Source organism: Orycteropus afer, unplaced genomic scaffold (assembly GCF_000298275.1).
Source record: "Orycteropus afer afer isolate SDZICR_OR568_19922 unplaced genomic scaffold, OryAfe1.0 scaffold00147, whole genome shotgun sequence".
In the NCBI taxonomy this organism is placed as follows: Eukaryota; Metazoa; Chordata; class Mammalia; order Tubulidentata; family Orycteropodidae; genus Orycteropus; species Orycteropus afer.
The window spans coordinates 2,433,268-2,446,906 of record NW_006921734.1 but is presented as its reverse complement, the minus strand read 5'-3'; the positions used below and the strand labels follow the sequence as shown (position 1 = coordinate 2,446,906).

The 13,639-nt window shown below is 36.0% G+C and overlaps 1 protein-coding gene across 1 annotated transcript in view; it reads right to left on the bottom strand.

Annotated features, from left to right (window-relative positions):
- Positions 1-10,371: 10,371 nt before the first annotated feature.
- KBTBD3 (kelch repeat and BTB domain containing 3) overlaps positions 10,372-13,639 on the bottom strand; it is a 10,511-nt gene continuing 7,243 nt past the window's right edge. Inside the window, exon 2 of the mRNA XM_007945992.2 lies at positions 10,372-11,974. Coding sequence (XP_007944183.1) covers positions 10,372-11,974 — 1,603 coding nt within the window. The remainder of the gene's footprint in view (positions 11,975-13,639) is intronic.

Below are 13,639 nucleotides of genomic sequence, written 5' to 3'. Positions count from 1 at the left end.
TAACAACAACAACAACAACAACAACATAAGCCATTCTCTATGATTGAAATGGGAGTTCTGGTGGCTTAGTGCCTAAGGCATTTGACTGCTAACCAGAAGGGTGGCAGTTCAAAGCCACCAGCCACTCCTCAGAAGGAAGACTGGGTCATCTACTCCATAGACATACCGCCTCGGAAACCCAAGGAGGGGTCACTATCAGTTGGAGTCTACTCGATGGCAGTGAGTTTGGTTTGGAGCTTTTTAATGATTGAAATGACTTTCATACCCAGGCCTGTCTTCATGTGTGGGTTCTCAACCAGATCGCAACACCTCAATCCCAATGGGTTCCTAAACCTGACACTGATAAAAAATTATTTGGAGTGCTTGTTAAAAATATGGGTTCCCAGGACCAAACTCTAGCATTTAGTAAATTAAAATCTGTAAGAGTGAAGTCCTGGATTCAATATTTTTAACAGGCAACCTAGATGATTTATTTTTTTGAAGAAAGTTTGAAGAACATTGTCTGACTCTGTACATTCCTAGGAGACATTGCATTACAAAAAGTCTTAGTTGGATCTTCAGTATTTTCTTTATAAATGGAAAAAACTTGGGTGCTTATATTTTAATCTATTGAGTAGTTTTCTTTGTATAAGTTCTTAGAAACAAGAATATATATTAATTTATGCTTGTAAGAGAAATGTGAACTATATCTAAATGTAAGGATTCTGTGTTGATATTTTACCTCTTCAGGAATAGATATAAGGTGAATACTATTTGTAAAGGAAATATCAAACGTACAGATTTTTTAAAAGGTTATTTAAAAAAGACCTATAAATAGTTCGAATTCCAATTAACATTTCATAATATAAAAGGGTGGTTAATCTTTAAAAGGAAAACATTAAAGCTAATTGGATTTTTAAATCTGAAAACCCCACAGGGAAAGGCTTTCTTGATTAAAAAATTTAAACTCTTTTTACAGCATACATTTTGGACGGGGTTAAGGAAGGGTAATTAACTTCACAAGGAAGATTCCCTAATTATCACCAGAGCAAAATCAGGTTAAACAAGCCCTGAACTTGGAAAAAATGCAAAAATATTTATCAGGTGCTGTGGAATCTAAGACTATAAACACTAGGATGATCTTTTTAATATGTATGCCTACACTCTATTTTAAGATGGTTTACACAGATTTCTTCTTAAATTTTTCATGAATACTATTAAATTGGCCTTCTTAGGTTTAGGTTCGTTAAGCTTTATGAAACTCTTTAAAATTGAAAATTTTAATAAGTGTGAAGGGAATTTCTCCTGGAAAAACAGAGTTTACAGGCAGTATTTAATAATGTAGTCTGTAGTTCTAATTAATGTTCTTCATGTAGACTGCTTTAGTGCCACAGTGCCTAAAATTTCAATATTTTGTATTATTTTAAAATACTTCACACCACTTAATAAGCATTTTGAAACTTTTTAGAGTCATAGTAAAAGTTTTGCTCTTTCAAGATTATTATTTTCTCTGGGAAAAATATACATATATATATATAAATAGATTAAAATCTGTATACTGGCTAAATTGCTACAAATAGTTTTTGACAAAATATATGTTGTAAATGTGTAAGACCTCTTGCCCAATATTTTTTAATTCTTAGAATTGCAAAAGGAGACAACTGGTATTTTAAATGCTCTTTGCAATTTCCTGTAAGTATGGAGATTGAAATTTGTCATTAAGAGACTTATCCCTTCTTCCTTCTTTTTCCTGTAGTGGGAGGTAGGTGGTGTTGCTACCTGACATTGAGTCGGCCCCTAACTCTTGGTGCTCTCACGCACAACAGAACAAAATGCAGCTGGTTCTCTACCAGGTCCCGTGTCATCACCACGATTGGTTGGGGGTCAGACCATTGTCATCCACAGAGTTTTAATTGGCTAAGTTTTGGAAGTAGATCAGGCCTTTCTTCCTACTCCATCTTAGTCTGTAAACTCTGCTGAAACCTGTTCAGAATCATAGCAATACACAAGTCTCCACTGAAGACAGGTGGTGGTGTGCATTAGGTGCATTGGCTGGGAATTGGACCAGTTCCTCCGCATGGGAGGTGAGTGAGGAAAGAGGCTAAGTCAGGTGTTTGAAGGGTACTTTAAATGCCAGTGCTTCAGATTGAGATGTTCTTCTTGTTATGTGCCCTCCAGTTGGACTGACTCATAGCAACCCCTCCTTGGGTTTCCTAGGTGGTATCACTACCGAAAAGTAGATTGCCCAACCTTCCCTCATAGCCAACCATTTTAATGACTTGAGAGGAAAACTTCACTGGGCGCCTCAAATCAACCAAACTCACTGGTGTGAAGTTGATTCTGACTCAAAGCGACCCCATTTGGTTTCCAAGACTGTAAATCTTTATGGAAGAAGACTGCCTCATTCTTCCAAGGAGTGGCTGGTGAGTCCAAACCACTGACATGGTTACCAGCCAAATGTCTTAACCACTACACCACTAGAGCTCCTTACTAGGGAGTATTAAAATGCTGAGGAAGGAGACTTGTTTTCATGGGAGCATTGCCCAGCAACCTGGTGACAGGTTAATTCCCTGTGATATCCCTAAATTTTAATAAACTTTGTTAAATGCTTCTGGCTGGGGAGATTAAAAAGAATTGCACCTGAAGAAGTGGGAGGCAAAATGGAGGATCGGAGGTAATAAAGCAAAAATTTGGAGCATTACGTTTGCAGCAAGGACAGATGAGTGAGCACTAGAGATCTTTACAGATTTGGAGAAGAGAACTAGCCAATGCAATCCCATGAGCTGGGGACATAATTTATTTTTCAAAGGCTGGGTCTTCAGGGAGGAACTTTATTTCAGTCTAGATAGTAGTCTGGAAGAGGGGCTTGGGAGTAAAGATGACTTAGTAAATCACAGCTCATCACATGGGAAAACTAAAAACATTATAAACAATGGACTTTTCCAGAAAGGAGAAAAATTACAGCCTTTTCAAGTACTACTTAGTCTCTTAGATTTTGGACCACTTCATTTGCTTCACCCCATGAACATCTGTGTGTATGAGGCAGGAAGGCTTAAACCTTGTGACAGGATGGTCTTTGTACACCTGGTGTCCAGTGAGGTCAGTTCTCAGCCTTGTACACAAAGCTAGCTTCTGCCACTGTTCTCTCTTCTCTCAGTCCGAGCCAAGAGATCTCTCTCCTTCTGTGACTTAGCTGCAGTCTTGCTGTTACCCTATCATTTCAGAAAAGAATTTCCTTCAAGTCTATTCTGCAGGATAGCTTATGCCCTTCTGACAGTCCTCCCACTTCCACTGCCACCCTCTCAATAGTCTTGAGTCCCATCAGAACCACTGAGGAACCCAGAAGTCTGGGAAAGGGAAGGAATAAGAGTCCTTGAATTCACATTTATCAATCTCTTTTACTTATTTTACTATCTTTTATTGTGTTTTAGGTGAAAGTTTACACAGCAGATTCCTATTCAACAATTCATACACAAATCATTCCATGACATTGATTATAGTCCCTGCAACGTGTCAGCAGCACTCTCACCCTTTACCTCATTTATTTCCAGGAACAATACAGAGTATGACATTTTTCCTGAAATACATTTTAATAAATTAATAATTACTCTATAAGATTAAAATGTTTACTACATCAATATGGTTAATATGGACTAGCAAAAGCGCTAACTTTATTTCTTATTGCATATGGCCAAACCTGCATTCCATTAATAGAGAAATGAAGTAAATTACCTGTGTGTGCAATGAAAGTGGCTTTGGGAACTATACCCCCAAGTAAGGAAAAAGATCACTGAAGCTATTATGCTTCTGTAGGAGAAATGGGGTTGTGTGTTTACTAATGAAACTTGCAGTCATGGTCTTATCCATTTACTGCCTTTGAAAGGAAATTCAGAATTACATAGTACAATTAAAATTCACTAAGTACAAATAATCCCCAAGACTAAATAATTAAGTGGATAAATGACTTTGAATTTATAATTTAACTTTCAAGAACCAACTATATATATACTGTACAATCAGCTATACATGATCTCCAAAGGCAGGTAGTGCATTGTACAATTCAATTTCACTCTTAAATAGAAAAGTGCTTCATGATTAACTTTTCCATATAATAACAACAAAAAACCACACAACTGAAGTTGCATAAACTACCTAAACCAACTTTCTTCAACTTGAACATGAGCAAGGTAACAAATATTATGAAAAGAATTAACACATATTAATAAAGTACAATGTTGTAGCACTCTAAAATTCTAACATAAATCAAAACTACTTTCCTTTGTACATGAAAGCCACAAAATGTACAGACATATTAAACTCATTCAGTAATAACTATAATAAATATATTTTATTTCATAGAGTTGTCCCAATTGAATATGTTTGTTGTTTTATTATATGACAGGCACTGTGCTAGCTGCTGGGTCTAGAAATCATGAAGTTATGTTCCTATTCCTAAGAACTTCCAGTGAAATGAGGAAGACAGACTTGTAAAGAAATATTTACAGTACACTGTGATACTCTACTAAGAAGCTCTGGTGGAGTAGTAGTTAAAGCATTTGACTGTTAATCAAAAGGTCAGAGATTCCAACCCACCAGCTGCTATATGGGAGAAAGAAGAGAAAGCCTGCTCCATAAAGATTTACAGCCTCGGGAACCTTATGGCGCAGTTCTACTCTGTTCTAAAAGGTCGCTATGAGTTGGAATAGACGTCAGTGGTTTTTTTTTTTTTTTTTTGATGATAGTCTACTAGAAGAGAACTATACTGAGTTATTCCAGCAAACTTGTTACCCTTGGGTAAATAGAACAATTTGCTGAGCTAGTTGTACAGTTATGATTGGAGGTGTCATCAAAGTTAATGAACAAATCTACATGACCCACATGATTATTCAATTGTGGTCATGTTTCATGAAAACAGCATGCTCTAGCTAACTGCACTAATGGCACAGACCAAGAGCTGGAAGTTATTATAGGGAGGCAGAGTTGTAGTCAACATTAGGAGGAACTTTCTAACAGAACTGTTAAAAATTGGAGGTAGCAATCTCTTTATCCCTGAAAACATTTAATTAGAGATGGATGAAACAGGTGTCAAGGACATTTTGGAATTTAGAGAAACTTTCTACTTGAGGTTGGAAGCTGTGTTAAGTTCCAAGGTTCTTTTCAAGTTTGAATATGAGTCTGTGATTTAGAAGGGATATCTTTTGGTGAGTGTATAATGGCATCATCCTGAGATTAAATTCCCTATTTAGATATTAAATTTGATTAAACATCTTGGTGTCATCAAAGATAATTTGTAAACACATGTAGATTTGTGATATATTATTTTTTCAAATGATATAACCTTCAACCAGAATCATTGCATTTGGATTTATAAATACATTTAATGGGAAATAAGAACAGTAATTCAGAAGAGAATTTTAGGTACTAGTCTTTTAAGTTTCAAAAAACTATAAAATAAATGTATATTTACAACAGAAGGAAAAATCCCTATTAGCAACTTACTATAAATGTCAGCACCATTTATAGATTTTTGCCTGAGTAATAAGAAAAAATCCCTTTGATGAAAATGCTCCTAAAATGGTGGTTTTAGGATTCAGATCCTATTGTAATCTGGGGTATGCAGAACCATTGAAGTCAGAATGCCCCAAATGCTGAGTAAATTGGAGGGGGAAGCATTAAGTCATCCATCAGAATATTACTGAGACCAAAATGTGCAAATACAGAGTATAAATCTTGTCTTGCACTCCTATGCAGGATATTATTGGGCTAATAATCTGCTATGGTCTTTGAGAAATAGTCAATTATGAAGTAAAGCTTTGCAATGTTACTCCTTACCTTGAGTAACATTGTTCTTTAAACAGACATTTACTTTCCTATAAATTTCAGCCCTTGATTCTAGAGCTACCCTGTGGAACATATTTGGGTCTTAAACTTTCATTTTAAAATACAACAGTTTCCAGGACATTGGATCCAATTAGACTAAGAATAATAATATACAAGTAACATTTTATATATATAGGACTATGTATTTAATCATTACATTTATTGCTTCCAAATTTCAAAATGTAAACAGATGCTTCCCTCTGTACATGACTGATTTTCAAAGGGTATACCTTATGCCAAGCACACTGGAATCCATATTCAATTGCTCTCCTTGGTATGGGAGGTGGTTTGAATGGTTTCTCTCAAAGAAATAATATTCTAGCTTTCAAGGGTAGTGGTGATGAACACTGCTGTGATAAAGACCTTCACTTGCCCAACTAAAACTAAAATTGAGTGTTAGGGGAATGTAGTTAATTTTTTAAAATATTTAACTGTGATTTGGGTGAAAGTTTACAGAGCACATTAGTTTCACATTCAACAATTTATACACATTTTGTTTCGTGACATTAGTTGCCATCCCGTCAACGTAACAGCACTCTTCTCACTTCCTCCTTGGGTTTACCATTTCCATTGGACGCTCTCTCTTGCCCCTCATGCTCTCTGAACTTTGCTTTTGGGCAACTGCCGGCTTCTGGTCTCACATGGTTGATTGATCTGTGGAGCATATTCCTCACGGGTGTCACTGTTCACCAAATAAGCCTGTTTAATGCTTGGCTGAATGATTCCTCGGTGTGGATTCAGCTCCAGGTTTGAGGGGTGTCTAAGGGCCATAGTCTTGGGGCCTCCACCAATTTCTATCAGACGAGTTAGTATGGTTTTTTTTATGATTTTGAATCTTGTTCTATATTTTCCTCCCACTCTGTTCAGGACTATGATCCCAATCACAGAGGTCAGTAGAATAGCCAGGCACCACCTGGTTCTTTAGGTCTCAAGCTAGAGGAGACTCTGGTTCACATGGTCCATTAGTCTTTTGGACAAATTCCTTGAGTCTCGAGTTTCTTCACTCCTTTCTGCTCTGGATGGGGATGTAGTTAATTTAATTATGCAAATATATTCATCATACTACTTAGTGTTAAAAGCTGTAGATGAACAGAAGGTGCTTCACATTTTAACTCAAGTTTGAAGAAGGTCACTCTAAGAATATCCAGTAACTTAGACTTGATCTCATAGAAATTTAATCTTTTTCATATTTAATAATACCATATACCCACTATCTATTTTGGAAACATTGCAATGTTAGATATAAATAAGACTAAGGGAAAAGGCCATAGGTAAAGGGATATTATTTCATCTTATCCAATTATACAAATGGGAAAAATAGGTTCTTCTGGGTGTACTGAGATAGACTTAAGGGGTCACTCAGACTTGTATGTCAGAGATCCAGGAGTGTGAGGCAAAATTATATATATAGTTTTTATATCGTGAAGCCACAGTGATTGGAAAGACATAATAAATAGATAGATAGATAGGTAGATAGATAAATAAATAACCTGTTTAGTCACTGTGATTATATGGTTGGGTACCTCAAGGATTATGAAGAAACAGACCATTTTTCAATAAGGCAGATAAATCAAATGAAAGTGCTACCATTATGTACAAATGCATAATCAGAGAGAAGGAAATCACTTATTAATAGAGTGGCCCAGCACAGACTGCTGTAGTGCCAAGGAATAAGAATAGTACATAAAGGCAGATTTGGGAGGGGTTTATCACCAGTCATAACATGAAGAAGACAAAGGGGAAGATACAAACAGATGACAGTAAGTTAGAATGATTAAGTAACCTGCAGCAATTGTAGACCCCAAGGCAAAAAGTCTTGTACATTAGAAAATGTATTTACTCAAATGCAGAGAGACTAAATAGGCCTTGATAACAAGGATATTTCTAGAATCATTACCATAAGTCAATGGCCAATGAGAATAATAATGAGAATCAAGAAGACGAAACAGTAACGAAACAAGGTAAGGAAGGGGATTAGATTTTGCTTGTTTCCCTTTTCTGGAAGAGATTAAAAACTTCGAGAGTTAGTAATGAATATAATACTTATTTTAAACAAACTCAATGATTTCATATGCTTAAATTAATATATAAATCAGTAAACATATAATCCAGTAAATCTACATGTAGCTGTGTTATACTTCTCAGTTTGTTTTCAAAGATACACACACACACACACACACACACACACTCCTCCACTGAATTTTTTTTCTTTTTAAGGAGCACACAGAGAGCAGAGGGCAGAGCCAACCAATAATGTTCTAGAAAATACTTTCTTTGCAACTGTCATCTGATTAAGGGCAATCCTGATTTTAGAATTGCATGATAATGTAATTTAATACTCTATTTGAAAAATATGTTTGGAATTTATGATTGTGAGATATATTCCCACATAGGAAAACATTTCTAAGGAATATGTACATTTATAAGAGATTAATATTTACTACAAAGTGTGTGGTTGTTGTGTGCCATCCAGTTGATTCTGACTTATAGTGAATCTATGGGGCAGAGCAGAACTTCCCCATAGGGTTTTCTAGACTGTAATCTTTAAGGGAACAGATTACCAGTTCTTTTCTCCCGTGGAGCAGATGGTTTGTTCAAGTCACTGACCTATGGTTAGCAGCCAAGCACTACACCATTGTGCCACCAGGGCTCCTTCTACAAAATGTTGTTAGGGGCTGTCAAGTCAGTTCTGACTCATAGTGACCAGATGTAAAACAGAACATAACATTGCCCGGTCCTGCTGTATCCTTACAATCGTTGCTATGTTTGAGCCCGTTGTTGCAGCCACTGTGTCAATCTATTCCTTTTTTTTCGCTATAGGAAACTACATTTGGTTACAAAGAAATCCAACCAATACATTTCCCAAGACTTAAATCAGGGGCTTTAAAGAAAGATACCCACTTGCAAGGTAGAATCATTTCTAACTGAGAGCAAGGATGATTGATACTCTTGCACTGTTTCAGTAAAAGATGTTTAAATGTATAATCTGATGTGTTTTGCAAATATTACTATCAGTACCAAAAGCCCCATTTTTTTTTTTTAAATATAGAAAGTATTTCACTATGAATAATAGTGAAGTAGTAAATCAACATAGTACAGTTAGTATAAATCATTGCAAAAAATTTGTATGGTACTAATTTAAATCCTGAAATGTCTTATTACAACTCAAATTTGTACATTTAAAACTGTTAGAAATGCAACTTATCTAGAGGTCAGACTTTCTACACCTTCAATCACGTTGTTGTTATGTGCCGTTGAGTCAGACCCGACTCACAGCGACCCCTCCTTGGGTTTCTGAGGCGGTATCACTGCGGAAGTAGATTGCCCAACCTTCCTTCCGAGGAGTGGCTGGCGGGTTTGAACTACCAGCCTTCTGGTTAGCAGTCAAATGCCTTAGGCACTATGCTACCAGAACTCCTTTCAATCACATTAGAACCTGGCAATGATAGAGAAAATGTATTTTAGGACTATCATCCTATATTCCAAGAATTATACTCAATGTGATACCCAAAATCCACTGCCACTGAGGCGATTCTAACTCATAGAGACCCTATGGGGCAGAGTACAACTGCCCTATAGGGTTTCTAAGTCTGTAAATCTTTATGGAAGCAAACTGCCTTATCTTTTTTCTACAGTGCAGCTGGTGGTTTCCAACTTCAACCTTTTGGTTATCAGCTGAGCACTTTAACCACTGCATTACCAGAGCTCCTTCAATGGGATACATTCCGAGATAAACTTAGGTCAGATTTAACTTAGAACGACTAACTGAATTAAGAATGCTAGTTTACTAAGCTTGGGCCAAAGAATAAGAAGGGAGGTATGATACTGCTAGAAACTGAAACCAACTGATAGGAGGGCTTAATAGTTTCAGCAATTTTAAAAACATTTCAGTAACTACAAGTGACATTATGGCACTATAACATGGTACATTATGCTCTTAATGGAGAACTGAATCATAAAAGAAAAAGATGTTTAGCATCCTGTTCAGAAGGCTTGGGAAATAGATTACATGTTAGAAAAATTTCTGACCAAAAAAATGGTAAAAGAACTGATTATCAGAAAGGATAGGAACTCAAGAACTCTTATACCTACATAAAGTGGCAGGGTTCTCACCACTGTCTAACTTATTTTTTACATTATGTAATAAGGAGTTTAATAATACTCATTTCTATTACCTAAAGAGACTTCTCCCATCTAAATAGTGAGAATCTCCAAACTTTGATGTTTTTATTGCCTTGCATGGATACCTTAAAAATAAAAATATCACAGCATCAGAGAGAGACTCCTGTGTTCCCAAAGATTAAATTACAGTCAGCATATTTTTGGTAAAATGTACCTCATAAGTTTCTGGGAACTGTTAATACATATACTGTGGTGTATACATAGTAATTCTCTAATAGCAGGGACATAGGATTAAGATATGAAGACCCTTCCCCTATCATGATGGTTAACAAATCTACTGTATGTTTATAGAACAGCAATAGTTTTAGAAGGTCCAAGCATAAATTACTTTTAGAAATGATTAGAAAACCAAGGGTCCCTGTATTTATTAAACTGAACCACCTGGCAGTAAAATTCAGTTAAAGCTATTGGCATTGGTGAAACTTCTTCCCATTCTGACCTGCTGCTGTGGTAGACCTGCACTTCATCTGTGATTTCATCTGGTGCATAATCACCACCTAATATATAAATTTTATCCTCAATGCCAACTGCACCTGCATTAAATCCTGCACATTCAAATGATCCTTCACCTTTCCAAACACAAGTATCTGGACAAAAACTATACACTTTATAGGTGGAAAGGTCACATATATACAGTGTATAATTTACTGGGACTGCTTTAATTAGTGTTGCATGAAAAAATTGCCCAAATTCCGCTACTAGTTCAGACCACTGATCAGTTGCAGCATCGTATTTAAAAAAGCAATCAAGAGATGGGTTAAAGGAATCTGTAATCTCTACCTCTGATCCAAGAACATAAATTACATTTTGGCATGCACTTGCTTCTGGATAGTATATGCCTCTGGGCAGTGGGCTAACAGACACCCATTCTTTGGAAAGAGGATTGTAAGATTCAACATCTAAGAGGCTTCTAATGTCCTGAGATTCTCTAGTCTTTCCACCTATGACAAACAGTCTATTGAGAGCCATAACTGATGCATGCATGGTTCTAGATGTTTTCATAGTTGATACCAAGAAGAAATCATTTTTGACTGGACAGTAGCACCAGGTTTGATCAGTGGCATCATGATATGACTCAGCAATATGAAGTCGAACAGTTCTATAACACTTCCCTTTGCAACCACCTGTCAAGAATATTTTTTCTCCATAACTAGACAGGCTGGATCCTGGCAAATCAATCAGGTGTGATTGTGGTAGTGTTTTCCATGAATCAGCTTTAATATTATAGCAAAACGTGTATCGATTTTCTCCATTTTCCTCAGTTTTGTGAACAAATATGTATTTTTCAGTTGTGGATGGTCGAGCATCGGGGAAAAGTCCACCAGAATCTTGCACACACTTAATTGCATCCATGATTATATCAAAGCAGTTTGTACTTTTGAGCAAACACTCTTCCCTGAGCAGACAGTCTCGGAGTACCTCCTCAGATAACTGATGTAATCTCACTTTTTTAATCAAGTGAGGCAGATGCTTTTGCCTTGACTCTAAGTTATGTTTAGTCCAACTAAGGACCACTTTCAGTACAGTTTCTTCTTCAGGAACATTTAATTCATCCGATTCCAGACATTTTTGTAGTACACTAAAATTTATCTCTAAGAAATCACTGGATTTAAGTAACAAAGAAAAGTGATGTTGTACAAAGTATAATGCACGATCAAACAAACGGGTAGAACCATAGCTATCTGATATTGATAATAATTGTAAACAATTGACAACATCAATACTGTTTATTAAAAAGTCACTGCAAGCTTTAGATAGGAAGGAAACTTGAAGAAATGATGACAACTGAAAGAACATTTCTACATTATCATCTGTTATCTTTGTTTTTCCAGTATAGGCAAAATCAAGAAATGCTTTTACTGCTTTGGAGGACAAATTAGTAATGGTAACACTTCCATCATCTCTTTCTTTCATGTTTACTTCAAACATAGCCCTGTAAAAATAAAGAACACAGAGAAACAAGTAAACAGGAATATTTTATTCCATCATAGATTTCATTAATTAAAGAGGTTTCCTGTACCCTAAAATTGATTTAAAATTAAGATTAAAATTTTATAAAAATGCCTTTTCCAAAATATCCTAATAAATTATTTTAATATTTAAAATAATTATGTACCATTATTTATCTTATGTAGGGAACCCAAAACCAAACCCATTGGCATTGAGTTGATTCTGACTCATCGTGACCCTGTAAGACAGAGTAAACAGAGTAAATTGTGTTTCCAAGGCTGTAAATCTTTACAGAAGAGACTGCCACATCTCTCATCTGCATAGTGGCTGGGGGGCTCAAACCATCAACCTTCTGGTTAGCAGCCAAGTGATTAACCACTGTATCATCAGGGCTGCACAATATCAGCAAACATATGTAGTATACCAAAAACCAAACTCACTGCCGTTGAGTCCATTGCGACTCATAGCAACCCCTCCTTGGGTTTCCAAGGTGGTATCTCTATGGAAACAGATTGCCCAATTTTCCTTCCAAAGAGTGGCTGGTGGGTTTGGACCACCACAGTCAAATGCCTTACACACTATGCAAATGTAGCATATATCTCTCACATATATATGTATGTGTGTACAAATAAAATAGCTAAGCTGCAGTTATCTGAACTCTAAAAATGGACAAAAAAGATTCAAATTTTATATATTGATTTGATGTTCTTATTTGTTATTCATAAAAATTAATGCAAAATAATTGCCAAAGTTTACTTATGGGTTAATTAGGATTAACTCCTCGGAAGGAAGGTTGGGCAATCCTACTTCCGTAGTGATACTGCCTCGGAAACCCAAGGAGGGGTCACTATGAGTCGGGGCCGACTCGACGGCACACAACAACAACAACAACATGCTGGTGATAACTAAAATGACTTAAAATATGCACATATATATAATACTTCTGGGTTTAGGATTTAAAAGTGTCTTTTGAATTAACCTTCAATTTGATAGTAGTAAGACATGTGAAAGATGGACAACAGTGAGATACTAGATGCTTCCAATGAATCTATTTTTCTTGGGAAATCCACCAAGTAAGATAACCCAAAATCTGTGTAAAAAAAAGATCCATTTTACACAGAACTTTAGAGAAAGGGCAAAATGATTTTATAAAACTCAGTAATAACATCGTACATATGCCAAAAAGGCTGGAAATAAGTTTTTAAGATAACAACCACTTAGAGATGGAGATGAGTTCCCATTTCAGTAACTAGAATAGCGTGAAAGCTCTTCATAACAAGTTCTGGTGACTGGTAAATTTGATAGAATCTAAGTAATTGAGAACTTCTCCATTTAGGTTAAGTAAAAATATAAATTATTTGGAAATGTTTTGCCAGTAACTATATGTATTTTACTATTGGTATTGATAAGAACAATGTTGTTATAACCCTTATATTAACTTCATATCCAGAGCTGTTCATTTACATTTAGAACCTACGACAGAAGTTGATAAATTCATTGAGATTTAAGACTGACTGGCTTTAGATTTGGTTTAATATTTGTTTGTATTTGTGCCATTATTGTCCAGAATACCCTTGTGAGCACTGCCTGTAGGTGCCAAAGTACTGTAAAACAGCGCACTGCCATTGAGTAGAATCTGACTCATAGT